Source organism: Triticum aestivum, chromosome 1B (genome assembly GCF_018294505.1).
Source record: "Triticum aestivum cultivar Chinese Spring chromosome 1B, IWGSC CS RefSeq v2.1, whole genome shotgun sequence".
Taxonomy (NCBI): domain Eukaryota; kingdom Viridiplantae; phylum Streptophyta; class Magnoliopsida; order Poales; family Poaceae; genus Triticum; species Triticum aestivum.
Window position 1 is genome coordinate 331,551,039 of NC_057795.1, and position 27,987 is coordinate 331,579,025.

At 44.6% G+C, this 27,987-nt stretch overlaps 2 protein-coding genes across 4 annotated transcripts; one reads left to right on the forward strand and one right to left on the reverse strand.

The window, feature by feature from the left end:
- The first annotated feature begins 2 nt into the window (after positions 1-2).
- On the forward strand, positions 3-27,987 carry LOC123122097 (vacuolar protein sorting-associated protein 52 A). Its single transcript, XM_044542238.1, has 18 exons — positions 3-73; positions 286-343; positions 906-1,001; positions 4,991-5,074; positions 5,321-5,401; positions 7,820-7,963; positions 8,132-8,223; positions 8,875-8,956; positions 9,729-9,911; positions 10,095-10,210; positions 10,284-10,342; positions 22,592-22,692; positions 25,535-25,585; positions 25,669-25,848; positions 26,351-26,485; positions 26,570-26,644; positions 27,197-27,254; positions 27,339-27,987. The coding sequence occupies exons 1-18, from the start codon at positions 3-5 to the stop codon at positions 27,638-27,640; spliced, it is 1,968 nt and encodes a 655-aa protein (XP_044398173.1). The 3' UTR covers positions 27,641-27,987.
- LOC123122105 (uncharacterized) lies at positions 10,634-17,503 on the reverse strand. 3 transcript variants are annotated; one of them, XM_044542243.1, is made up of 3 exons: positions 17,158-17,493; positions 14,559-14,743; positions 10,634-10,938 (listed from the first exon to the last, which is right to left on the reverse strand). In XM_044542243.1, the coding sequence occupies exons 1-3, from the start codon at positions 17,268-17,270 to the stop codon at positions 10,796-10,798; spliced, it is 441 nt and encodes a 146-aa protein (XP_044398178.1). In that variant the 5' UTR covers positions 17,271-17,493; the 3' UTR covers positions 10,634-10,795. The 3 variants fall into 3 exon arrangements, 1 of the variants encoding a protein (XP_044398178.1); XR_006460070.1 differs by lacking the exon at positions 14,559-14,743 and having other exon boundaries at positions 17,158-17,503; XR_006460071.1 differs by lacking the exon at positions 14,559-14,743 and having other exon boundaries at positions 17,092-17,503.

The following is a 27,987-nucleotide window of genomic DNA, read 5'->3' on the forward strand; positions in this document are numbered from 1 at the left end:
GCATGGCGGCTGTCCAGGAACAGCAGTACGAAGAATTCTTTGGTGGATTTTTCTTTGATGAAGATGCGTTAAGGTACTACCACCCTAGTAGCATTGATGAGCAATGCAATTAGCTTACAATGCATGCTTGTAAGGAAAGTATAGGAGTAGGACACTATGATTTTTCCCTGTTACCTTAGCTAAACATATTTGCTGTAGTCGAGAGTGTTACATTGCTTGTTTGTGCGAGAGAAGGTTACTTTCTGCAGTCATGGAATCTTCATTGTTGGTTATTTGCTGGAACAGTAAGGATATATCATTGGATGGGCTGGACAAGGAACTTGAGGAGCACAAGCACTATGATGTGAGTCTAAAGCCCACTAATCCTCATTCTCCATTTCCATATAACAATGGTCTGAATTAACTGTTCTTACCATTGGAGTGTTGCACTTTAACGACTTTTAGTTATTAATGACTGCAAATTTGCAACTTTGACTTGATGAAGTACTGATTGCATATTAATGGCGCAGTGTATGTAGCGTCTTTATTTGTTATTGATGGTTTTAACATGTATGCTACTCCCTCCGTCCGAAAATACTTGTCAAAGAAATGGATGTATCTAGACGTATTTTAGTTCTAGATACATCCACTTTTATCCATTTCTGCGACAAGTAATTCCGGGCGGAGGGAGTATATTTTGGACCACCAAATGCCTGTTATCCGATTTCCTTACCATTCCAAAAGATGTCTGCTGTTCTTTTTCCAAAAAAATAAAATGAAAGAAATCCTGAAATAAATGAGACCTATGCTATGGGCCATTAATTAGCTTCCACCGCTACATACACTGCTCAGGTTCTTGAAGCACGATCTTTCTTTTTTCATATGATAATATCAAGGGTCATACGCTTCTCTGTGCTGTTTTCCAGGTGCTAATAAGTATTCTAGCCAACGGTGAAAAACAGCGTGCCATGGCAACCATGGTGGAAGGCAACCTAGGCCATATTGAACAGGATCTGATTCAAGTACGTGTTTCTGCAAGCTTCAGCTATGTCACCAATCTGCTAATAAAACTTACACACAGTTGTGGCATGTGTGTCTTCCAAAGCGTTGGATATTGGATTATTGCATGGTACTACTGATTGTTTCTTTAGACTAGATTTGTTCTACATTTTCCTTGCTGGAGCTATATTCAAAGGAAAGAGAAGGAGTTTGAATGATTCACTGTTTATGGCAGCAAGTTAGGACAAATATTATTTCTAATGATATGATTCTAGCCAGTTTTTCTTTGAGCAGAGCATGATTAAACTTGTTTTGAGTCTTTGTTGTCCTGTTTGCTTGCTATATGGTACAAGCTAAATCTATATTTTTCCTAGCTTCATTTACCCGCATATTGTCTTGAACTTCAAAACAATGGACTGCTGTATCATCTGTTCAAAAGGACTCATCTACTGATGCTTGCTTTTCTCTTACGAATGACTCTTATGTTACTCAAGAACTAAATTCAAAGCTCTAGCAGGTAGACATGGACATAACAAAAGTCACAAATCAGCAGTGATAGGAAGTTTTGTGCAACAGACCTAGAGAAGTAGGATTTACAATTAGTGCTGGTACTTAGACATGGCATGTTACCATTTTTTAGAAGGTATTGATTCTGATACTTATAATGAGTCTGGGCGATGTGTTGTGACTTATATTTTGCTAACTATTTTGTGATTCCTATAATGTATGAAATAACCAATGGAAGGTCTCTTGCATAGTTTCTTAATCTTCAACATAGCTGTGCCGTGATGTTTTGCATATTTCAATTATATGTTTCTAAACTTTTACGTACAAAATTGCATGGAAATATCTAGATCTTAAGATGATCTTTCTTCATGTCTACAGGATTATATAAAAGATAATGACAGCCTAGTTCTGTTGCATGATCAGATTCATGACTGTGACATTGTTTTATCTCAAATAGGATCACTTCTTAGTGGATTTCAGGTATATTCTTGATTACCTGTCTAGTACATGTAGGGTCCTTATTTATTTGATAACCTTTCTGTTGCAGTAGGTTAGCTTTTTCTCCAAGGGAGAATATGTATGGTGTTGATGTTATAAGAAAAATGTTGAGATTTCATACATGTCAATATGTAAAGTGTGGGGATGTAGCTAGCATGGCGCGACTGCTTATTTGAATGTTTAATTTTCAATTTTTATTAAATTGATAGGCTGTATCCCCATTGCGGTGTGGAGAGGCCACGGGGACATAGCGATAGTATGGCTAACCAAGCTTTTCAACCTCATTTTTCGGGCAAACAAGATGCCAGAAGAATGGAGATGGAGTATATTAGTACCAATCTTCAAGAACAAGGGGGATGTTCAGAGCTGTACTGATTACCATGGAATTAAGCTGATGAGCCATACAATGAAGCTATGGGAGAGAGTCATTGAGCACCGCGTAAGAAAAATGACAAGCGTGGCCAAAAATCAGTTTGGTTTCATGCCTGGGAGGTCGACCATGGAAGCCATTTTCTTGGTTGGACAACTTATGTAGAGATATGTGGAGCAAAAGGACCTGCATATGGTGTTCATTGACCTAGAGAAGGCCTATGATAAGATACCGCGAAATGTCATGTGGTGGCCTTGGAGAAACACAAAGTCCCAACAAAGTACATTGCCCTCATCAAGGACATGTATGATGATGTTGTGACAAGTGTTCGAACAAGTGATGGCGACACTGATGACTTCCCGATTGAAATAGGACTACACCAGCGTTCAGCTTTGAGCCCTTATCTTTTTGCTTTGGTGATGGATGAGGTCACAAGGGATATATAAGGAGATATCCCATGGTGTATGCTCTTTGCTGATGATGTGGTGCTAGTTGATGATAGTCGGATGGGGGTCAATAGAAAGTTAGAGCTATGGAGACAAACCTTGGAATCGAAAGATTTTGGAGTTAGTAGAACTAAAACTGAGTACATGTGGTGCGGTTTCAGTACTACTAGGCACGAGGAGGAGGAGGTTAGCCTTGATGGGCATGTGGTGCCTGAGAAGGACACCTTTCGATATTTGGGGTCAATGTTGCAGAAGGATGGGGATGTCGTTGAAGATGTGAACCATCGAATCAAATCCGGATAGATGAAGTGGTCCCTAAGCTTCTGGCATTCTCTGTGACAAGAGAGTGCCACAAAGCTAAAAGGCAAGTTCTATAGGACGGCGATTCGACCTGCAATGTTGTATGGCGCTGAGTGTTGGCCGACTAAAAGGCGACATGTTCAACAGTTAGGTGTGGCGGAGATGCGCATGTTGAGATGGATGTGTGGCCACACAAGGAAGGACCGAATCCGGAATGATGAGATACGGGATAGAGTTGGGGTAGCACCGATTGAAGAGAAGCTTGTCCAACATCATCTGAGATGGTTTGGGCATATTGAGCGTAGGCCTCCAAAAGCTCCAGTGCATAGCGGACGCTAAAGCGTGTGGATAATGTCAAGAGACGTCGGGGTAGACTGAACTTGACATGGGAGGAGTCCGTAAAGAGAGATCTGAAGGACTGGAGTATCACCAAAGAACTAGCCATAGACAGGGGTGTGTGGAAGCTTGCTGCTATCCATGTGTCAGAACCATGAGTTGGTCGCGAGATCTTATGGGTTTTACCTCTAGCCTACCCCAACTTGTTTGGGACTAAAGGCTTTGTTGTTGTATTAAACTGATAGTCTGTCAGAATTTATTTGGTCATACGTGAGACCTGTTACGTGTCAAAGTAGCCCACTGCCCACCTGAACTCTATGTTGCTTAGGTAGGGCAGGCCCAGCGTTGAATTCAGTACTACCAGGATTGAGTGTGTGTGCATGGGTGGGATGGGGGGTACAAATGAAGAAATATGAGAGATAGAGAAGAATGCATAGTACAATATGAATATCTCTCAATGCAGTCTCAGATTCATTTTTCTGCCCATGACTCATCATGCTTTGAACCCATTCTGTCACATGGTGGGTACTTTCTGATTGGCAATACATTGGCTCAGTATATTGATTGATGCTCAACAACTGTGGTTATCATTGTCCATCATGCCTTTTAGATTGCTGGTCCGTGGCCTTGCCACGCTGCACGACTTACATACAACCAAGCCTTCTGCTGTCTGGTTGCCACTCATTCAATGCCTCATGGTAAAGAGAGGAAAGAGAAAACAATTATAAAGAAAGAGGAGGTCCAAGGGGAGGGAGTGCATCTAGAACTCGCTAACCCAGTGTTAGGCGTATGATTGCCCATTCTAATGAACCTTCTTGCCATCAGTCCCACTTAGTATATTGCAGCAAATGGTTGTGTTTGCCGTCGCCTACCATATTTGTGGGACCTGAGAAGTTCATTCTTTCATGGTCCTTTGCCATTATACGAGGCTTATCGGCTGTCATGCACTCTTTGCCATCTAGTTGCCATTCTTTCAGTGCCTCTGGAGTTGGGAGCAGAGGTCGCTGAACTCAGAACGAGCAATCACCAGTGGAAGAAGACTGGATGTGGGGAACCCTGTTAACCTGGCTTTGGGTTGGTACTTGATCAGACAGTGCAGGACAAATGGGGTGTTATTGCCATACTACTAGCCGATCAATTAGACCATAACCGTCGTAAGCTCACAGAGCACTGAAGTTTGAAAGCCTGAGAAAGTGAGACAGTGCTTGTTATGGAAGTGGGACTAGTGAGGCAGCGCTAGGCAAGGCGAGTATCACACAATAACTGTTGCCATCTGTCAGCACTGCCCCTGACCCGACATCCTTGCCCTCACCGCAGGTGTTGGCTTGCAACGGCGACTGGAGGGGGAGGAATCCTTGCATCAACAAAGTAGACCTGAAATGGAGAGCGTTGGGGAGGCTTGGGTGGCCATACCTGATGGGGAAGTGTGCTCCCTAAAACTTTTAGTTTTGTGATACAATTTGCAAATAGATGTTCAACAGTAACTCCTAGCTTCCCACACAACCAGCTTGTGACCATAATCATATTATTGAAATTACGTGTTGTTGTATGTCAGGTTCACATTGGTTCTTTAAGCTCGGAACTTAGAAGTCTCCATGAGAAATCCTTGGACTTGGGTGTGAGGCTGAAGAACCGGAAGGTAAGGACAATCCTGTTAGGCTTTCACCGAGACTGTGCGATAATCTTATATAGGTACAGAAATTCTTCACTTAACAAAATACTTTTACAAGTAACAAGAGTTACTCGGAAGTTTAGTTTTGGTGTGATACAAAATTGAATGGTAAAATATTAATTGGCAGCAGTAGCATATTTGATGCACTCATAATGTTTACTTTAATGGTTCAATAAATATTAATGGGCTGATACGGGAGCTTATGCTGTACAGTTGGCTGAGACAAAGCTTGCAGCATTTGTCGAAGAAATTGTCGCTCCTCCTGGTTTGGTTAATGTTATAATTGATGGGGAGGTAAGCATCTAACAACAACTCTGCAATTTGATGCGGGGGTTTTCCAGTATGATAGGTTACTTTTGAGTTCCTTTGTTCCACACTGCAAGTCTTGACGGTTTTTAGTAGCTATGAGCCAGTGACTTCAATATTTTTCTCTTCATGCACATCAGCACATGTAGATGAAAGTATATGTGTGCATCAGTGCATGTGATAAACAGTTACTGTACTATTTACTCTGTATGTTAATGTGCTGTCTAATATTTGTTGTTTTAGTTAGACATGATTGTTCAAGGGCGGAGTGCACTAAAAACAGTGATTTCTAAATGTTGAGTTCAGCACCACCCCACTAGGCCATCATTATCATCTTCAATAGTTAGGACGATCCAGTATATCTTATTCTTATCCTGTTCTCAGTTGCTATCAAATTATTGGCATTCATATGGATTTTTGTTTTTGTTTGCTCATATGGAATCGATAGGTTTTTGACTTGGTAGAACTAAAACTGAGTACATGAGGTGCGGTTTCAGTACTACTAGGCACGAGGAGGAGGTTAGCCTTGATGGGCAGGTGGTGCCTCAGAAGGGCACCTTTCGATATTTGGGGTCGATGTTGCAGAAGGATGGGGATATCGATGAAGATGTGAACCATCGAATCAAAGCCGGATGGATGAAGTGGTGCTAAGATTCTGGCGTTCTCTATGACAAGAGAGTGCCACAAAAGCTAGAAGTCAGGTTCTATAGGACAGCGATTCAGCCTGCAATGTTGTATGGTGCTGAGTGTTGGCCAACTAAAAGGCGACATGTTCAACAGTTAGGTGTGGCGGAGATGCGCATGTTAAGATGGATGTGTGGCCACACAAGGAAGGACTGGGTCCGGAATGATGATATACGTGATTGAGTTGGGGTAGCACCGATTGAAGAGAAGCTTGTCCAACATCGTCTGAGATGGATTGGGCATATTCAGCGCAGGCCTCCAGAAGCCACAATGCATAGCGGACGGCTAAAGCGTCTGACAATGTCAAGAGGGGTCGGGTAGACCGAACTTGACATGGGAGGAGTCCGTAAAGAGAGATCTGAAGGACCGGAGTATCACCAAAGAACTAGCCATGGATAGGGGTGCGTGGAAGCTTGCTATCCCTGTACCAGAATCATCTATTTTGTCCCGTTTAGATGAGTAATGAATGCCAAGCTGTGCAGAAAGTTGTGGTCTCGTGGATCCACAGACATACATTTTTTCTTACCGCAGTGAAGACGGCTAGACAGCATGCTTGAAGAGGGGGGGGGGGGGGGGGGTAGTAGACATGTTGGGATGAGTGAACTAGTGGATCGAATGATAGCGTACAGAGATTTGTTTCTTACTGCTTGCGTCAAAAGAATATGAGCATTCTCATATGCTGGATGCTTAGGTTTTGACATTTCCTATAGATGACTCAGTTCATTAGATCTTTCCTAGTACAACTGGGCTCCCTAATATATCTTTCCCTACCAGCTGGTACACTCTTTCTTAGTATTTCTGGACTATCCGAATCCTGTTATTTCCTGATTCTCCTTCTATTCCTGAGTGTCCAACTTGGCTCTGTAGCTCCAACACAACCTATCCAATCTGCTGATGCTGCTATCCTCGTCCAATACGTGAACAACATTGCACCCCCCTCCTGGAACACGCAGATTGTCCTCAAGCTGCTTTCCAATATGCACATATATTCATTACAAGATCGAACCCTGGTATGCTGGTATCCTTTTGAAGGAATTAGCAGGAGTTCTTATGTATGTTTTGGTTAATGCTTTTTAGTTGCAGCCTTTTCGTAATTGTTGGCCAACATTACCTGGTTTTCTGTGTAGTAGTTGTATTTTAAGGTTCGATTGTGGCAGCTGAACTGTGTTGCGCTGAACTTACTCTATAATCTGCTGTAGAAAAATAGGCACAAAAGTAGGAAAAGTTGGTTATTTAAACGGTAAACGGGATCATCATAATCTACCACAATGCACCATTTGCCAACCAGCTTTTGCCTATCTATTGGTTGGCTAACCACCCTTTCCTGCTTCCGTGCCTATTCTTCTACAGCAGATTATAAATAAATTTAGCATATCATATTTGAGCAACCACAAACTGTGCGTAAGCTGGCAATTCCAATGCTTTCTTTACGCACTAAAAGTTCTGTTGAGCATCTGTAAGACGCTGTTTAAGCTTTCTTTAGATGTGGTGTTGGCCCTTTTCCAAAGAAAACAACATAGAACTTCAGATGTTTTTCCTTTTCAAAGAAAACATCATGGATCTAGTAGCATCTGGAACCAGCAAGCCACCCAATAAATGGAACTTAAGATGTTTCTCTTTTTCAAAGAAACATCATTCTCCTTTTGTTTACCTAAATCACATATTTGCTGATGCATGAATATAATAAGTTCAATGACTTGCTATTCCAGTTTCTTTTGGCAGGTAAATGATGATTATATCAAAAGTCTAAACATGTTGAGCAAAAAGTTGAGATTTGCTCAAGTTGATACATTGATTAATGCATCAAAAGCTCTGAAAGATGTTAAGCAAGAACTGGAAAGGCTTCGGAAAAAGGCACTATCAAAGGTTACCTAAGAATGCATTCATATAGATTAACGATTGCTTTATGTCCTGGTTTTCAAGCTAACTGAAATCTGTTTGTGTTCTTACATTTTGCTTTCCTCCGTTAATTACTGTAAATATTTACTACAGGTGTGATGCTTACCATTTATTTTCCATTATTTACTTTGTCAGGTGTCCGCCTATGTCATTGGGATATTCTCTTCCATGAGAAAGCCTGGAACTAATGTCCAGATACTTCAACAAAATTTGCTTCAGAAGTATAGGTATACATGGTGGAAAATTAAATGTCTATGGAATATCTAGCCATTCTGTCCTCTCTACACAGTAGTTATCTTCATGGTATTAAATCTCATGTTCCTGGATGTATGAAGAATTGTACCTATACTCTTCTCATTCACGTTAGACTATATGTGCCTGAAAGCTGTATGCATTTTTGGTTTTCTTAAAGTCAGTTCATGCTTGATTTTCCAACTAAGTGGATCGGGGTAAGGAAAACCATTTGAGTTTGGAATAATTAAAGACAACAAGAAACGCAGAACAAACAGCCACTTGCTATGGTGAAGTTCATAAAATTTAGAAGTTGGAAGCCAACTTCTAGCGTTATTTTCTATGATATACTCCCTCCGTCCCGAATTACTTGTCTCAAAAATGGATAGAAATGGATGTATCTAGAACTAAAAATACATCTAGATACATCCATGTCTGAGACAAGTAATTCCGGACGGAAGGAGTATATTTTTTCAGTTAATCTAGCCTCTTTAGTCCTGTCGTTGCACTAATGAACAAAACAAGACAACATGACATCATCATTTGCTTTATTTCAATTAGTCATGTCACTGGTGCATGTGCAAGATACCGTAAGCATTCTGATAATTTCCTACAGGAGCTGATTATTGCTTGCATGGTTCTCTCAGGTATCTTGTTCTCTTTCTTAAAGAGCATGGAATCGAGAAATATAATGATGTCTGTGCAGCATATGTTGATAAAATGAACAAGGTAAAGCTGTGTGAAATTATTTCCACTTTTTTTTCGAGAGAAAATATGTTTTCCCATGTCTGTCCATGACTACATGATTGGCTGAGGAGTATGAAGAGAGTTTTCAAGACATATCACTTGTGTCATGCCTGAGCTATTAGGTACTGGGAGATCAACATACATGTTGAGCAGGTGACTTTTGGCTGGTGATGAAATATGACAGGCCTCATGGTTGGAATTCTGGTGGAAATAGATGGCAGTAGGCTGAGGCTCTGCTTGCTTTTGATTGTCTGTATTTTGATGAATGGATTTTAATTTAGTGAAATATCAACATTTAGATGGACTATGCTTCCTTTCATTTGGCATCAACATTCATCAATTCATCTCATCCTTTCCTTGTCCTTGACTTGCCTCTTACCTTTTTTCTCTATATGGTATCAATCAAATTGTCTTTTTCAGACATCTGAATTACATTGTCACGTTACCTACGAATACAATGACTATCTGCTGTGATGTCGATACATTGTTCCTTCTAAATAGCCACCATTCGATGTTCATTCCTCACTCATAAAAGCACGATCATCATTTTCATAATATGGTATGTGAATATTTTGACGATTGCTATCTATGGAAGCTTCATGGTGTGTTTTGTTGTCTTGCTTTGCGGAATCAAATTGTCTTGCTTTGTGCTATATCAGCTACTGTGCTGTATGTGTTGCTTCAATTTTTAACTTACTCTATTATTTTCTTGATTCGGCCATACATGCTAATTACCTTCCCCCCCTCCAAATAGGTGCTGAGTGAAGATTTTTGTGTGTACTTAGAAGCATTGGAGAGTTTGAAGCTAGATATTGGTGCATCCACTGATGTGATTGGATATGACGGCAACGTCGTAGACCTTATACCAAGGGGGAGAGAGCAACAGAGAAATCATCGTTTCATGTTTTCTTTAGGTGAACGATCAAACATCTTGAAGGTACATAAATAATTCTTATTAACTACTACTCCTGTTTCTAAATATAAGACATTTTAGCAGTTTAAGTTGAACTGCCAAAACATCTTATATTTAGGAACAGAGGGTGTAGTTGAGTATTCAGAATTGCACATTTGTTTTGTATTTGCAGCAGATTCATGGCCATATTTTTACCTCACTTTGCAGGAGATTGATCAGCCTGGCTTGGTACCTTGTATATCTGAAGCTAATTCCTTGAAATACCCATATGAAGTTATTTTTAGGAGCCTACAAAAGCTTCTGATGGACACTGCTAGCTCTGAGTACGTGAATATCCATCGATTTAATCTGAGTACAGTAATGGTGCTGATGGTTCCTGTAAAACATACTTTTCAGGTATATTTTTATCAAAGCATTCTTTCGCGAAGAGTCGATGTTTTATCAAGTTTTTGAAGGTGCAGTCTTTTGTTTTCTTTTTTACTTATTTGCCTCATGTTTCCTCTTTTTAGTGGCTATATATGTTTATGCCAATACTGAACATCCTGTAAATACCTTCGCAACACACAATGGTTACTTTATGTAGGGATGAGAGAGAGATGTGCCAGCAGCAGCAGCGCATGCTTTCTCTCGTATTACAGCGCTCGTGGACAAGAGGGATGAACACGTCCCATTTAGGTTAGTCATGGATGGGCCTGGACCACATAGGCCAACAGGTTTTTCTTTTGAAAAGGAGGATAACCCCCGGCCTCTGCATCAGAATGATGCATGCAGCCATTTTATTGAAATAAAGTTCCCAAACAAAGTCTCAAGTTCAGTAAAGGCTAACAAAAGGAGCAAAAACCAACAAAGATTAAAAGAACTGCCACAACCAGTGACAAATAGGCCAAGATGACTAAACACATATCCTATTATTGGATCGCCATCCAAACCGGTTGTAGATAACCCGTGCTACCATCTTCCATCAGTTGCACCCAATAGCCAAAAGCTCCCTGGAGTCTGCATGAGTGAGTAACGACTACGTATGGATCCAAGCAGTGGCTCAGTATATAACCTGCAAAAAGTTGATGAAATTTTTCCTGTTAAAGATTATATCATTTCTGCAGTTCCATATAGCCCAAAGTAGTGCGCATATCCCTATCCGAATATGTCCCACAATATTTGATTCCACTCCGGTTAGCCACGTCCCAAATAACGTGTCGATACTAATTGGAGGAGTAACGTTAAAGGCTATATGTATCGTGCGCCATAGTAGTTTGGCGAGAGGATAATCAAGAAAGAGGTGTTTTATGGTTTCATTCTGGTCACAAAAACAACATCGTGAACTACCCACCCATCTTCGCTTTACCAGGTTATCCTTGGTTAGAATCACTTCCTTGTGGACAAACCACATGAAGATTTTGATTCTTAGCGGAACTTTAACCTTCCATATGTGGAATAATCTCGTCACTGGCCCAAAGTTAATTAAGTCCAGGTACATAGATTTCACCGTGAAACTACCGTTCCTGGATAATTTCCATCAAATGGTATCTGGCTGGTCAGAGAGTTGAACCTCCATCAACCTACGGACCAGATGTAGCCAAGATATCCAGCGTTCGCCCACTAAAGCCCTCCTGAACTGAATGTTTAGTGGAACCGACTATAATACTGTAGCGACATAAGCTCCTTACGTTGTACAATATTATAGAGCGTGTAAGGCTAAAGGCATCTCCCCTAACCATGTATCTTGCCAGAATCTCGTACCATTGCCATTACCAATGTTAAACTTCGCCCTCTGGAAAAAGGTTTCTTTCATCCTCATTAACCCCTTTCAGAAGGGCGAGTCATTAGGGCCAATGTCTTGGATTGTAGGTACTTATTACGCAAAATTTGTACCCACGTACCCTCGGCTTCAACAGACAACCTAAATAGCCATCTGTTAAGTAGGCATCTATTTTTAACCTCTAAATTCTCAACCCCTAATCCACCTTGGTCCTTGGGTCTGCAAATTATATCCCATATGGTTAATCTGTATTTCGTTTTTACTTCATCACATTGCCAGAAAAAAAGAGATGGATAAAAGTCTAATCTTTTCCGTACCCCAACCGGTACTTCAAGAAAAGATAAGAGAAACATCGGCATGCTAGTTAAAACTGAATTTATCAACACTAGCGGACCCCCATAAGACATAAGGTTGCCCTTCTGGCAGCTTAGTTTTTGCTCAAATCGATCTTCAAGGTACTTCCACTCCTTATTCAAAGAAACTGGACGGGGTTATCTTCAAAGTGGATTTCGAGAAAGCATACGATAAGGTCAAATGGCCCTTCCTCCAGCAGGCCTTGCGCATGAAGGGGTTGTTGTGCACCCAACACAATCTGCGTTCATGCTCGGGAGACACATCCCTCTCGAACCAACCTAGTTCGAAGGAGAAAGTGTTCTTGTTGCCCGCATGGGTAGCTTCCTAGAGTCGAGCAGCAAAGGCGTGTGGTCAGAAATTGCCCTCTGCAACGCCTGGACCGTTACCAAGGGAAATTTTTGTTCCCATTCAACACTGGCTAGAACCCTGTCCAACTTCTAATAAGTCGGATGGGGCAGTGTGTTCGCCCACGTGAACTGTCTGCCAGTGCGGTCTATTCCCCTCAGATCAAGACTCTCAATAATCGTATTAAACATAAATGACCATCTTCCATCGAAGTTGTCATTATTCTTCTCTTCTCTCCTATATATGTTAAAATCACCCCCTACTAGAAGAGGTAACCTTTCGTCCCCGCATATCCTCACAAGGTCGGCAAGGAAGTCAGGTTTTAACTCAGGTTGAGCTGCTCCATACACAGCCACCAACGCCCATCGAAATCCATCAATTTTTGATCTCACTCGAAATTTGACGGCAAAGTCACCACGAACAACATTCACCACTTCCAGCGTTTCGCACTTAACCCCAAGTAATATTCCTCCGGATCGACCCCTTGGTGGTAAACAGTGCTAGTCAAACTCAACCCCACCTGATATGGTATTGAGGAATTGCGAGGTGAAATTATCTCGCCCTGTCTCAGTAAAGCAATAAAATCGAGTTTATGCTCTACAGATGCTTCCGCAAGGAATCTCCTTTTAGCCAAGTCCGCTAGACCTCTGCTATTCCAAAAGATCCCCTTCATTTATCATCATGGAATTTTTTCTTGAATTTGACTCTCGCACTCCTACGTATTGCCGATGTAGGATAAACCTTCCTCTTCCAGGATCTTTTTTGGTTTATCCTGCACCACCACGTCTTCCTCCTGAGCGTGGGCAGTAAGTATCGTGGGCAGTAAGTATAGGACTATCATCAGGTTTCAAAGGAGCCGTATACCCCTCTGAACCCGTTTCATCCTCCCCTCCTCATTCTCTATCCCCTCAGTGGATATTAGATCCTCACATAGACTCTGTAATGCTGTTACCCCAAGATTATTAATTTCGGCATCATTCATAGGTTTATTACGAATCATCTCCATGGCTCTATCTGCTTCTAAGTCAAACAGATCATTTATTGTTTTCGCCATTTCCTTCCCATTACTACCAAGAGATATCCCTAAGTTACCCGCATTATTAACGATTTCATGCTCTGAAAAATGAAGAATGGGACAATTCGTATTAACAGACATACTTGTAGTTGCTTCGATGTCACGAAGCTTGGCTGCCCGCATGGCACACCCCAACAACAGGTCATCCGCATCTGGTTGGGCCTCAATCCGGTGATTGACTAGCCTGTCACCAGTCATCGGGTCCGAAACCCCACCAAAAGTAATCACGTCCTCTGTAGAGACATCAGCCGGGACGTGGCCGCCTGCCACATGCCCGACCACTCTTGGAGTCACTGACGTGGGAGAGGGAGACCGTGACAGCCTTGTGGGCTGCCCCACCGGTCTATCTCCCCCCTCCACTAGCGTCGAAGATGCCCCGATCAACCTCCCCTCCCCAAGACCCTGGGGGATATCATCCACCCTGGGTGGTGAAGCACGGTGTGGTGCAGATTGCGGTGGTGAAGTTGATGAAGACCGCGGTGGCGAGGGGGAAGAGCGTCGGGCCTCCTGCCCAAGACTTCCCACCACCTCCTCCGTCGAAGATGAGCGCCCCCTCCTTGGCGTGGAAAGAGATGGCCGCACAATGACCACCTATCCTGGGGTCCCCTCTGTCCCACCCGACGCGGCAGTCGGGCCACAACCGTGCCCGGACTCCAAACTCAGCCCAGAAGTACCCGCTGACAAAGCCGGCAGAGTCATGTGCTCCTCCGTCTCTACCCGGTCACCCCACAAACGACTAGGTGCGGAAGCCGCGTGGAATGAACCGAATCTGAGTGTAGCCGTCGGCGTCGTCGTCGGCGCAGTCCCCCTATTTGTCGGCACCTTCGCGGACTGAGCAGACTGTTTCGCCGGTCTGGGCGTCTTATCACTCGTATTACGAGTCCCATCGTTATCTTGGTTCCCATTCCGATCACCTCCGTCTGTCATGTCCACATTTTTAATCGCAACAGTCTCGTCCCGTATGGGTTGTTAAGGAGTATTAGTATTGGTCTAGGAGTCTTTATTAGTCTATGTTTAGTTTCCTTGCACCTCAAGTCATGTGTAATACCGAACAAGACAAGTGCAACCGAACACCTTGGGTGGAACTGAGAATTTATTTTCTGCAAAAACCAACTCACACGGTGATTTCATACCTCACCTGGGATGGCGTGCGGTTGATCAAGAGGGCGGGCATCATGACAACTTCGCTCCACAGGAACTTGGGCACATTCGTGGTGAACATCAGGGCCCGGGCCGCCTCTAGCAGGTGGTGATTTTTCCTCTCTGCCATTCCATTCCGCGGAGGTGTGTCCCGACAAGATGTTTGATGGAGGATGCCCTTGTCTGACATGAAGGCACCAATGGCCTTGTTAACATACTGCATAAAAAACTTTGAAACACTTCATTTTTGTGTTTTAGAAGATAGACCCAAGTCATCCGAGAATGGCAAGCGATGAATGTAACGAAGTACTTCATACCACTGACAGATAGCACTGGACAGGTCCATACATCAGAGTGGATTAACACAAAAGGAGATATGCTCCTGATCCCCTTACTCACATATGAGTTTCTGGTATGTTTAACAAACTCACACGCATCACATTTCAGCCTCTTCTTGTCCACACCACTCTTTACATCAGGAAATACTTGGTACATTTTGTCAGAACACATGTCCCATCCTACAGTAATGGATCAGGGCTCTAGTCTCCTTATCCTCAGCAATTGCAGCTAGCATGTGCATTCCCTCCTGGTCCAACATGCTGTGGTCCATGTACCACAACCCCCTATGCCTCGTTCCAGTCTCAAGACTCCTGCCCGTCGATCTCCCGCGGATGAAGAACACAACCTTGCCAAGAATTATTCGGCAATCTATTTGGCCAACCAAAGCACTCAAGGACACTAAGTTAACGGGAAAAGTTGGCGCATGCAACGCCGAGCATGCTCCAATACTCGGTGTCAGGGTCGTCTCCAGGAATTGGGGGCCCTGGGACGAAATAAGAAATGGGGCCCTAAATTCTATAATAATCATATAACTACAGCATACTTCAAATATGTGTATAATATTTATAAATAAATCAAATCTAAATGCTAGAATAGTAGATGTGGTATTAAAGTCATAAAAGATCTAATGTTCTACCTAAACAAATATCATTTATCATTTAATGGAAGTAATGATTCAAACAATAAATCAGTTTGGTTTCATGCATGGGAGGTCGACCATGGAAGCCATTTTCTTGGTACAACAACTTACGGAGAGATACAAGGAGCAAAAGAAGGACCTACATATGGTGTTCATTGACTTGGAGAAGGCCTATCATAAGATACCGCATAATGTCATGTGGTGGGCCTTGGAGAAACACAAAGTCCGAGCAAAGTACATTACCCTCATGAAGGACATGTACAATAATGTTGGGACAAGTGTTGGAACAAGTGATGGCGACACTGATGACTTCCCGTTTAAAATAAGACTGCACCAGGGGTTAGCTTTGAGCCCTTATCTTTTTGCTTTGGTGATGGATGAGGTCACAAGGGATATGCAAGGAGATATCCCATGATGTATGCTCTTTGCGGATGAGGTGGTGCTAGTCGATGATAGTCAGACGGGGGTAAATAGGAAGTTAGAGCTATGGAGACAAACCTTGGAATCGAATGATTTTAGACTTAGTAGAACTAAAACCTAGTACATGATGCGTGGTTTCAGTACTACTAGGCACGAGAGAGGAGGTTAGCCTTGATGGGCAGGTGGTGCCTCAGAAGGACACCTTTCGATATTTGGGGTTAATGCTGCAGAAGGATGGGGATATTGATGAAGATGTGAACCATCGAATCAAGGCGGGATGGACGAAGTGGCGCCAAGCTTCTGGCATTCTCCGTGACAAGAGAGTGTCACAAAAGCTAAAAGGCAAGTTCTATAGGACGGCGATTCGACCCGCAATGTTGTATGGCGCTGAGTGTTGGCCGACTAAAAAGGCGACATGCTCAACAGTTAGGTGTGGCGGAGATGCGCATGTTGAGACGGATGTGTGGCCACACGAGAAAGGACGGAGTCCGGAATGATGATATACGAGATAGAGTTGGGGTAGCGCTGATTGAAGAGAAGCTTGTCCAACATCGTCTGAGATGGTTTGGGCGTATTCAGCGCTAGCCTCCAGAAGCTCCAGTGCATAGCGGACGGCTAAAGCATGCTGACGATGTCAAGAGAGGTCGGGGTAGACCGAACTTGACATGGCAGGAGTCTGTAATGAGAGATCTGAAGGACCGGTGTATCACCAAACAACTAGCCTACCCCAATTTGTTTGGGACTAAAGGCTTTGTAATGATTCAAACAATAAATGAGTTTTAAGGTTAGCATGGTAGGAAAACAAGAAAAACATAAACCTTGAAATTTGAAGCAGCAACTATTGTGTATGACCAGCTATCCACATAAATACTTTTGGAGTTTTGCTTTGTACACACCCGTAAAAGTTTGCACACTTGAAGTTACTTAAAAAGTTCATAGTTTTATAAATTTATCTGAATTCTCGGGGCATAAAGCAATGTGTTAGTTAACAATCTATCTAAAATACAATGGCTAATGTTGTAATTTACTAATTACCAAACAGTGCTACTGTTGTAAAGCTCATTGCAATTATGCCTAGAAAACAACCTAAAAGCCTAGATTTAAAATATATCATATGAAAGGTCGTGCTTACCTAGATTAAATGAAGAACTGAGGAGCACGAGATTAAACAAATCTGAGTTTAAGCAAATCTTCATACCGGACATACGACAGCGAGTAGACAATACTGTGTGATTCACGTTGGACAGGGTTGCCCATCGGTCCTCGGTTTAGCTGTCCTCGTATGGAGGCGGTTGTGGAGGGTGCGTGCATGCACCTGCGATTGATCTATCGGCGGCTAGGGCAACCTGAACAGGAAGATGCGTTTTAGCAATCCGGATTTAAAGAGAAAATGAAACTAGGGATGGGGATTGGTAAAGAAAAAAGGTAAGCTAGTGAAGCCTCTTATCTTCATGTACTGGCTGTTTGGCTGGGGACCTGCGCCTCTTTCCCTAATTAAACCTGGACATATACCTATTAGCTGCTGATTTGGGGGCCTCAAATTATTGGGGCCCTGGCCGGTCGCCCACTTTGGCCCCCCTCATCAACGGCCTTGCTCGGTGTGCAACTGACTATCCCAATACCTGTGATGGGTTGGGCTGTGCCATCTGCTGTGTGAATGTTTTTCTGATGTGTGAGAGAGTATGGAACATAAGGTTTAAACTCATTAAAGTCTCCAGCAACATGTTGTGATGCTCCAGTATCAAGCACCCATTCAGAGTTTATTTTATGCGCTGCTATTGATGCGTGCTCAATGTTATCTTCATTTGTACGGACAAAGTTGGCATGGCTGGTAGCAGTCTCCTGTCCTCCTAGAGGCTGCTTCCCTTCAGCTGAAACAGCTACATTTGCCTTGGGAGCATTCCAAGAATCGCCACTCCTATTCCGACTTCCTCGGCTTCTATTGCCACCATTGTACCCTTGGCCTCTGACTCTTCTAGGTCCTGATATGCCCTGGTTGACCACAATTGTAACACTCCCCATAACCTCGCTGGACAGCCGCTCTGTAAGCAGAGTCATTTCCATCTCCTCTTCTCGACTGTAGGTGTACCTCTTCTTGGGACATCACAACAATGGCCTCATCAAGGGACATAAGCCTCTTCTGATGTAGTATCGCTGCATGCCTACTCTCAAAAGCTTGATCTAGGCCCTTTAGAAAATGTATTACACGCCTGCGCTCAACTCACTTCCTGGCAATTTCCATGGACTCTGCATGTGGAAGCTCAAGGGGATCACACTGATCCAAATCCTGCCCAAGGTGTTGCGGCTCATTCACATACAACAGCACGCTTCTGTCACCTTGACGAACAACATGGATCTTGTCTTCAATTTGAGACATGGCCAAAGTACCCAGCCAAGCCCCCCCGTCCCCCGCGTCGCTCCTCCAGGGCGACACGGGCGGAAGCCCCAAATCCTGCCGCCGGCCTCCCTTTCCCCCCGCCCTCTCCCCTCGCCACCGTCGAATGACATGGTCGGGCAAAGCCCGTCGCCTGGACTGCGGTGGCGGGGCTTCCCCATCTCGCGGCGGCGCAGGTGTGGCCGATCTGGTGCGGCGGCCATGATGGTGGTCCTCGGCGTGTCTTGCGCTAGGGCTCGGTAGGGCGCGGATCCGGGGTTGCTCTGCCCGGATCTAGCGTGTGGTGGGCGCGGCGGGGGCTCTTGGTGGCGGCTCTGCTCCCGCCCTGCCTAGCCGAAGGTGGCCTGCTCAGCCGGGTCGGCGTCCTTTTGTGTCGAGGTTGGTAGTGTGCTCCGACCGGCGCGGTGCTGGTTTGAGCTGCTCTACGTGGTGTAGGGGTCCTGCCGGTGATGTGTCTAGCAGCGCTACTCCCTCCCAGATCCGGTATGGCTGCGTGCGCCTTGGGCAGGTTGGATTCGCTTCGATCCGGCCTGTGGTGGTAATCTGACCATGAGCTGCGACGGGGCGGCCATGCTCACTTGTGGTGGTGCAGATCAGCTCACACCTCTCTCAACCGGTCTTCGAGAGTGTGTCAGATCAACTTGGGCGAAAGCCTTGCTACAACTGGAGCCAGCGGCGGCGACGCCTCCTGTACGGATGATGGCGGCGCAACCAACGTCGCAGCCCTTCTTGAAGGCGTCATCTTTGAGGTCAACATGGTTGTTGTATGGGTGTCGCTTGCTGCCGGAAGGTTGGTGGTGGTGGTGCGGCCGGTTGGGGTCGACGGTGGTTTGTGTTGCTGCTGTCCTGCTTCCTATGTGTTCGTCTTCGGTGGTGTTCCCTGGTGTCGGCCATGTTGCTGTGCATGTTCAAGTACCTCCCCTGGTGGCCATTGTGTTGCGGTGAGCTTAGTGCTCTTGGTGTTGTTCTGGTTCATCTTTGCTCTTCGACGATGCAAGATGCCTCCCCAACTTGCTAATCGTCTCGAATTCTCATGGCGGAGATCCCAGTCAAGGTTCGTGTTGTCACTCGTTGGTTGTGGTTGCTCCTGAGTTGTGTCGTGAGGTTCAGTATGCACGCCGGTGCGGTGCGTTAGGTTGCTTGCTTAGTCATGGTATTGTGATCCTTCGACGACACCCCACTTCTACTTGTGCCTCCTATGGTGTTCGTCCTTCGATTTGATAGCTTGGTCGGGCCTTGTCCTGGGCGTCCTTTTTTCTCATCTCTTGTAATCTTCTTGTATGGTTTTCGGCCCGGTTTTCCTCATAAACGGGGTCAACTTGTTTAGGTCTTCGATCCAGTTTCCCTTATAAACTGAATCAGCCAAAGCTTAAGGGGTGACCCTTGGCTTTGGCAGCTTTTTGAACAATATATTCAAGCGGGGATTCCCTCCCCCCGGTGACCGTTCAAAAAAAAATTGAGACATGAGCATCAGGTTTCCCTTACCGGAATACCTCGTGGTCAGCATGCTCCACACAGCAGAAGCATTTGGCAATGCCTCAACAGACACTGCAATGGCTGGAATCAGGGAGTTCAACATCCAGGCCAAAATCAGAGTCAGTAACACTCCACTTCCATTCTGGGCTCGCCTTGTCAGCCGGTTCTTCAACCGTTCCAAGAACATACTCCGTCAGACCCTTTGTCTTTAAGATCAACAAGGCCCACCTCGACTAGCTCAGGTAGCTGCTCACGCCATTCAGCTTGACATCATTTGGCATGAGCTCAAGCTTGAATAACTGATCTGCTTGAGGCACAGCATTCCGCCGCTTGTTGCTCGAGAGGGCCCCTCGGCAGCTTTCGCCGCCACGAGCTCCACAAGTTGCTGCAACACAGAGGTAACTTCAGCTACCGCCATGACAGCCTCCACCTCTGCTTCTTTCCTCCCTCCCCTGCTCTCAGCACCCACACAACCACCAGATCACTCGCTTCAGCACAGCCAAACACAGCCAGCAGCACCAAGCTCAACCCAATCAGCAGTATCAGCAGCAACCCTCACAACAGCCCAGCAGTGCACACCACCACCACCAGCAGCAACAAGTAGCAGCAAGCCAGCAACAGAGTCAGTAGCACCTCGCAGCCTCCAGGACCACAACGCCCAGCAGCAGCGCCTCTCCGCTCGATCTCTCCCCTGCCTTCTCTGTGCTTGCACAGCAACAGCAATAGCAGCTCCGAGCCGCCAGCCTCCACGCGCCCACACACTCGTCGTGTTGAACGAGCCGCACCACCACCTTTTCCTCTGCTAAGCGGCGAAGCTGCAGCCTTGGAGTCCCGCGTGTTTGCCTGAGCTCTTGCTCCACCCCAAGAAAGCAAGCCCCCCCTCCGCTCAGCCTCTGCCATCTCCTGCCCCCGCAGCCCGCGCTCTCACACACAGCCGCCCGGTAATGCCCCCCCGCCTCGCCGCGCATCTACCGCCGTCGCCGGCCTCTCTCGCCCCCGCCTCCATATGATACCATGTAGGTGTTGAAGTACATATGTGGATTGCCTAGCCCTTTTCATCAGTCCGGACTTTTGATTGCATTGGCTAGTGCATGAAGCTTTACAATAGGGATGAGAGAGACGTACCAGCAGCAGCAACGTGTGCTTTCTCTCGTATTGCGGCGCTCGGGGACGATATAACTCATCCCCTTTAGGTCAGTCATGGATGGGCCTGGGCCACATGGGCCAACAGGATGGGCCACACTTACAACACTTTATGATGGCTATTCAGAGTTGAAAGGAAAATGTACATAATGGTTACTTTATGGTCGTATCATTGATTCAGCTGAAATATCTGCAAATGGACATAATTTGTTTTTCTTACTCTTAGGTGTAGTTTTCTCATAATTATATTAGGTACAAGTTTATTGAAGTAGTATCTATTATTGATTTATTTGCACATATACAACACTATTCTGTAACCCTTAGAATAGCTGTTCTCTAACCCTCCTAACTTCTCTTCTCCCAAATTCCCAATTAATCCCCAAGTAAATATCCTCAAATGACCCCCTTCCTGTGCCGCCTCGCCGTAGCATTCTTGTTAACAGAGAGCCTCTTTGATTCGCAGTTCCAAAACGCGGGAATAGGAAAAACGTAGGAATAGAGTGACATGTCATCTTCAATACTACAGGATTGTGAGGATGTTTGATTGTGCACAGGGAAAACGGAGGATTCTCTCAAAGAGGTTGGAGTGGATGAAAATTTTCCTATGAAACTAGTGCAAATGAATCCTAAGGAAAAATTCCTATGGTTTGCAATCCTACGAATCAAAAAACCCACATAGAAAAAATTCCCAAGGATTAGAATCCTCCAAAATTCCTTCACAAATCTTTTGTACCAAAGAAGCCCTGAGAGTGTTTTTTTACAAAAATAAGTTAGTACAACGTGAAGAGTAGATTTTGCTGGAGGTCCATAAACTTGCGAGGTAGATGCCCCATCAACTTAACAACGGAACATTTTAAACCGTTAACACGTGAAAATCAAGAGAACCATGTTGAATGCAGGCAGCTACAATTGTGATGATGGTTTGAAGAATCAGTGACTGGTGTCCGGTGGGTTGGTGTCAAACACAGTGCCGTTCCGTCTTCCCTTGCATCAGGCTCGGGTTGGAACATGCAAGGAGTGGAGCTGCTCAGCTGGATGGCTATTCCTTTTAGGGTGTGATTTGAGATGTTTTAGATAGAAGCGTCCATGATGTACCCATCAAGAAAGGGGATACTTGGGCATACATGCATCCTTTTCGGGTGTGATTTGAGATGTTTTGGGTAGACGCATTCATGGTGTACCCCCTTTTTACTTGAAAAACAATAAAGGGGATACTTGGGTGTACATGTATCCTTGTGTACCCCCATGGACCCGCCAAATAGAGTTTGTTTGTCAAGTATCAGGCAACATAGAAGAAATATACGTCGACTATAACTATATTCTGACAACGAGAAAAACAAATTACTGTACTAAAGGAGTAAGACTATTGCACCTTTGTGGGTGTAGAATAAAGTTCTAATACGTGCATTTGTTTTGACCACACACAAGCATGAAGTTAACTAAACTAGCTACAGAAATGATATTACCTCCTTCAGTGACCACTTTAAGTTAGATTTGGTTCTCATATTCTAGTTTCATATACAGCCCAAATTTAATGTGGAGCATCATAATTCATAAGGCATATGCTTCAGATGATGTGGCAAAACCTCACAACCTTATTTATCCTTGTAATTTTCAGGACCTTTTGCAGTAATTGATGAAAACATGAAGCTTACTCTTGCAAATAGTCATGATGCAATATGCTTGATGCTCATGATCTGCATAACTAAAAAGCACCAGGTAGGAAGGTATTTGCTATTTTCCCTTTGCTGGGGAGAAAAACTGAACTTATGTCCCTGTTTTTTCTTCCCGCACAATACGGACAAGGAATGAGTAAAACTAAATAAATTGACCAATCACATACGTCCAATAGCACAAGGCAAGCCACATGTATACTCGGTTTAATGATGATGTATCTCTGGCGAAATCCACATTTTCATATTTCATTCTTTGTTCAGAACTATTTTCGCTAAAGCGAACCACTTTGGAATCATTTAAAGAAATAACAGAACCCTTACATTTGTTTTTCCATACAAACTATCAAACACCAAATTCTTAGATGACATTGGTGGGGGTACGATGCAATGCCCTCACATATGAAAATTTGGTCAACACAAAACCTGGAGTCCAGACAACCCCCAGCACTATTCAATCTAAAGATAACAGAAAAATCGACGAATACATTATACGTAAATAAAGGGTGCTAATAGGTACTCGAGTGTTTTTTCACCTTGAGAGTTGAGAGTACTTGAATTTCCATCCACATAATTTTCCTGTTAAACCTGGAATTAATAGGGGGGATTATGGAGATCTCATGGCTAAGAAAAAACACTCAAGTACAACCCAGACACTCATAAATAAATGCATAACTGGCAGTAATTTCAGCATTATCGTTCTTACCAGGAATATGAACTTTGCTTTCTTTGGTGATATGAAACCAACTTTTGTCAAAGTTAAGACATTTAACGATTAACGAGGTATACTATTCTGCTATCCTTCAGAATTTAATGTAGATCTATACTCTTGGACTTGCTAGTGCCCTTTTTCTCCCATACTGATTATTACCACTCGCCCCCCGTCGTTCCCGTGAGCGGTGGCTGGGCGAACCCTAGCGCCGGCCGTCCCCGTCCTCTCCCTGCCCTTCTCCCTTGCCATGGCGGGGACGCGGCCAGGCCGGTGGCTCGGGCGCGCGCTGGTGCCACGGCGGCTGCGTGGGGGTCATGGGTGCGTGGCGGCGCCCGCGCTGCCCTCCTCGCCGCGTCGGGTACATGGCTGGGCTGCGGTCTGTGGGGTTGCTTCGACTGGCGTTGCCGGGGCTGGTGGCGATGGTGTGCGTCTGGTGGAAGGCGACTGTGGCTGCTATTGTTGTGGCTGCGTTGCAGCTGGGTCTCCACCCGGATCTTGATGCGCCAGATCTGGCAGACGCGGGGGCATCTCGACAACAGGGGGTGTGTCCTCACGCTGTGCTTGGCTGCCCCCCGCGCACGTGTCGACACTCGGTCGCTCGATGTCGTCGGTGGCTGGCCCTGGGTATTGCAGATGGCCGCAAGGCTCGGTGGTGAGCTCCCTCCGTCCATGTCGAAGTGGGCTCTGGTGGAAGGTTGGAGAAGCTTTTCTCCTCCGATAGGTGGTGGCCATGTGATCTTGAGGCGGCATGGAGGTCGGGTGTCCGTAGGTGATTGCACGGGTCGTTGATGTGGTCGCGGTGGTGGTTGGCGTGCATCGGTGGGGTGCGGGTGGTGGTGGCTCCTCCCTTCTCCTGGGCTCGGGTCGGCGGCGCGAGTTGTTCGCGTGGCAGAGATGGCCACGACATGGGGCTCGTGCTCGGGCGGACTAGATTGAGGCCCGAGAGTTGGAGCTTTCGCTCTGGGTAGGCGATGGTGGGCTTGGTGCGGGTGGTGCCCACGGGCGATGAGGTCCCTCTCCTTGCGGGTGCAGTGTTCGATGGTGGTGGTTGGGACTCCGCTGTTCTATCGGGCAGATCTCTGTCGATGGCCACGGACATGGCGTTGTGAGCGTGCTTGGCAGCGGTAGTTGGTAGTCACGGGGTTGTGTCTCCCTTGGTCCATCGGGACTGGCTGGAGATGCAGGCATGGGCACCTCCTACCGTGGAGGAGCCGACCTGACTCTGTGGCTTATATCGGGCTAGGAGTGAAAGGAGACGCCTTTTTCTGCTCCTACCGTGGTGGGTGCATCGTGATGTGGGCGGTTGGTGGCGTCTCGGACATGGATGCCGGGGCGGCAGCTACGGATTGCGGTCCGCATGGTGGGCTCTGCGGTGGGCACCAGGGCGGTGGCGGTGGCTTTTCCTCTTGATCGTGTGGGCGGCAAGAGGTGGAGCGACAAGTGGCTCGGCGCGCTCTCTGTCACTGACAATGGCGTCGCCTCGATTCGGATCTGGAGATCTGGGCTCGCTGGGCTTGTCGTGAAGACCTCGTGGTGGCATGGGGGAGCCACTAAGTGAAAACTCTGCGCTTTGTCGCCGATGATGATGACGCTAGCGGGCGCCGCTCTCTTCTTGAAGACGTTGTGGTGGTGATCCTCTCCGTGTCTGGGTTCCGGATGAAAATCTTTGTCCAGTGTGGACTCGGGAGCGACGATGCTTAGTGCCATTCTTCCTCTCGGGGGCGTTGTCGTGGAGCTTAGGTGTTATAGGGCGTAGCGTGGTGTTGTACTCGGTTCTTTCTGTGCTATTTTTGGGTAGCGTAGTTGCTTGCGTTCTGCGTGGTTTGATTATCCTAAAATCGGCATTGTATGACGGCTACCTCACCATCTTGTATCGTTCGGCCGTGTACTCTGTTTGGTTGTTGCTTTATATATAAAGCAGGGCGAAAGCCTGTTTCGAGATCTATACTCTCCAGAGTGAAAGTAGTCATTTCAAGTAAGAAACAATAACAACAGACGTCCTAGCTATAATAGCACAAACTTAGGTGCTTAAGATACTACATCAGTGGTGCTTCTGTTGCAGGTTGGTTCTTCTCAATGCAATAGATTTTGCCTGTTAATCTACTGTGTCATACCTCCGTCAAATGTTTGCAAAATAAGATAACAAAAATTGTTTCCCCTTATTTTGTTATTTCAGCTGGTTATGTCCAACAGGCGGCTTCCTTGTCTAGATACATATTTGGATAAGGTTTGTGATGAGGCATCAATTTATTCTGAATGCCCCGATAACTCTGTTCTTAATAAATTGCATCCCTGTCCTTTTCTCTTCAGGCTCTCATCTATCTCTGGCCACGTTTTAAGACAGTGTTTGACATGTATATTCAAAGCTTGTACCAGTGTGATGCAAAAATGTTATGGGTAGATGGGACCCATCCACACCATATTGTAAGGTGCTACATGGAGTTCACAGCATCTCTTGTTCAACTTAATGCTGAATGTGGAGATGGTCAGGTTAGTTCAGTTACAAAAATAGCCAGCATCAGATTCTGCTAGCATTAGCTTATTTCTTTTTTGAACGCAAATCTGCTGTGTTTCTAAACAAATAAATGTTTCGATTTTTATTGGAAAGCACTATATCTATATTTTACAGTATGTTTGTAGTCAATGGCCCTGATCACCTATTTGCACTTATTTAATCTGCATATTGTCCATTTAATCATCTCATGCACTTGTGTCCCGTTCTATTGAATTTTGGATTAACTAAGTAGCATCATTCAAAATATATATTTCATGAACTTCTCATGATTGTTGGTGCATATAATGTACTTAAGTACATGCATTTCGTTCCAATAAAATCAATTTTATACCATGGAAGACATCTTTAAGGGAAAGCAGCATTTCTGTTCCTGCTTTTGTGATATCATCTTTTCTCCCAATAGCTTTGTTGGTTCAGTACAATACCCTCATTTGTCTTCATGTTTTTCTTATAGTATATCTAATATCATTTATGTAGCTTGATATGAGCTTGAAACGGTTGCGGTTAGCTGTTGATGATCTACTTGTTAGATTTGCCGAAAAGTTTGCAACTAAGAAACTGCAACACCTGTTTCTTTTGAATAATTGTGACATGGCCATCTCTATCCTGAAGGTTAGGTTCTTGCTTTGATGCAAATAACTATTCATCTTGTGCTCCTTTCAGCCTATTGGGGTTTACCATGCCTATTTATTTCAGGAAGCTGGTGAAGAAGCAAAGGAACTGCGAAGATATTTTGAAGAGAAGCTGGAAAGTAACCTGGTGTCATTTGTGGTAAAAATGTCCTATCACCCCATGCCAACCGCGGTGCAAGACTTTGTTAGAGCATTTCTTGGCTTCTGGTGGGATCTCATTTAGACATGATTTTAAGGAACTACAGTGGAACTTGGCTGGAGTCTGAACTACAGTGGGATCTCATTTAGGCATGATTTCAGTGTCCATCACTAAATGGCTGATTGTATTCTTTATGATACACTCAAAAAAAATTCTTAATAGTGTCATCAAAAGGTCATGCACATAATATGGCATAAAACTAATCTCAGTGTCTTCATGACTTTTGCTTTTGATGTATCGGTGGTAACTGTGAAGTTACTGCCTGTCTGCTAAGTTCCGATCTATGTTATAGAAGGTTGCATATCATATGCCAAATTATTTAAATTTTGTTGCCAGCTTAGCAGATGGCAGATGAATATGGTTAGGCCGTTAGTTTCCTTATCAAGCTAAACACAGCAGATTTATAATGCTTCTTTTCTCAAATGGAAATGGGTCGACTGAATTTACACCCATCGATCGCTTTTGACTTTCTCGACCTTTGCTGGTTTACAGGATGAATTGCTCATGGAGTATTTTGGCGATTTAATTAAATTTGTGAAGAACCACATTTGTAAGTTGGACAAAACTATATTGCCGAAGTATGTTATTGCTGTTATTCACGGGAATATGCAGAAAATCACTATTACTTTTGTAGCCGAAGACCTAATTTCTTACACTGAGTGCCCAAACATTGCTGATGTTGAGCCGGTTGTGAAGAACTTCGCCGTGAAGTGGAGAACTAATCTAGAGCTCATGCACAATGAAGTTGTAACTTGTTGCAGTAACTTTGTGTCTGGTATGGCGATTCTAAAAGCAGCAATGGCTCAGTTGCTTAATGACTACAACAGACTCTCAGAATGTGTGAAGATGATCCCAGGTGGATCTTCTTTGAACAGGAATCTGGTTTCTATCACCTCGATTTCATACGAAATCAGGAAATATTCAAGAACACTCTAGTTACTTGAATAGCATGGTAGCCATGCACATATCCTACGCCTCTGTGTAACTGAGGCTCAAATAAATGATTGCGGATGGACTCTCAGGATCAAAGCTGGAGAGGAACTTATGCTCTGTCAAGCAATAGCAGAAGAGCTGAAAAATACATCAGGGTTGATATTTTTTAATCCCTCTACCAAATAATGCCATTTGTAGTTGGATTTCAACATTAGGCAATAGTGCAAATTTGGATATTATGTATTTTGTCTTATAGCTTATTTTATTGGATATACTGTTGCTGAAAGTTGTGGACAAAATGATACTTGTCAGTTATGTCCTAGTCACAGTTTATTCCTGAATTTGTTTTA

Coding starts and splice junctions, on each gene's coding strand:
- LOC123122097 (XM_044542238.1), top strand. CDS start 3: ATGGCGGCTGTCCAGGAACAGCAGTACGAAGAATTCTTTGGTGGATTT. Junction 10,211..10,283: donor ATGGACACTGCTAGCTCTGA/GTACGTGAATAT, acceptor CATACTTTTCAG/GTATATTTTTATCAAAGCAT. Junction 26,486..26,569: donor TGGCCATCTCTATCCTGAAG/GTTAGGTTCTTG, acceptor TATTTATTTCAG/GAAGCTGGTGAAGAAGCAAA.
- LOC123122105 (XM_044542243.1), bottom strand. CDS start 17,270: ATGCACGCACCCTCCACAACCGCCTCCATACGAGGACAGCTAAACCGA. Junction 14,744..17,157: donor TACTCGCTGTCGTATGTCCG/GTATGAAGATTT, acceptor CCTTCATGTCAG/ACAAGGGCATCCTCCATCAA. Junction 10,939..14,558: donor TCAACCGCACGCCATCCCAG/GTGAGGTATGAA, acceptor AACTTTTTGCAG/GTTATATACTGAGCCACTGC.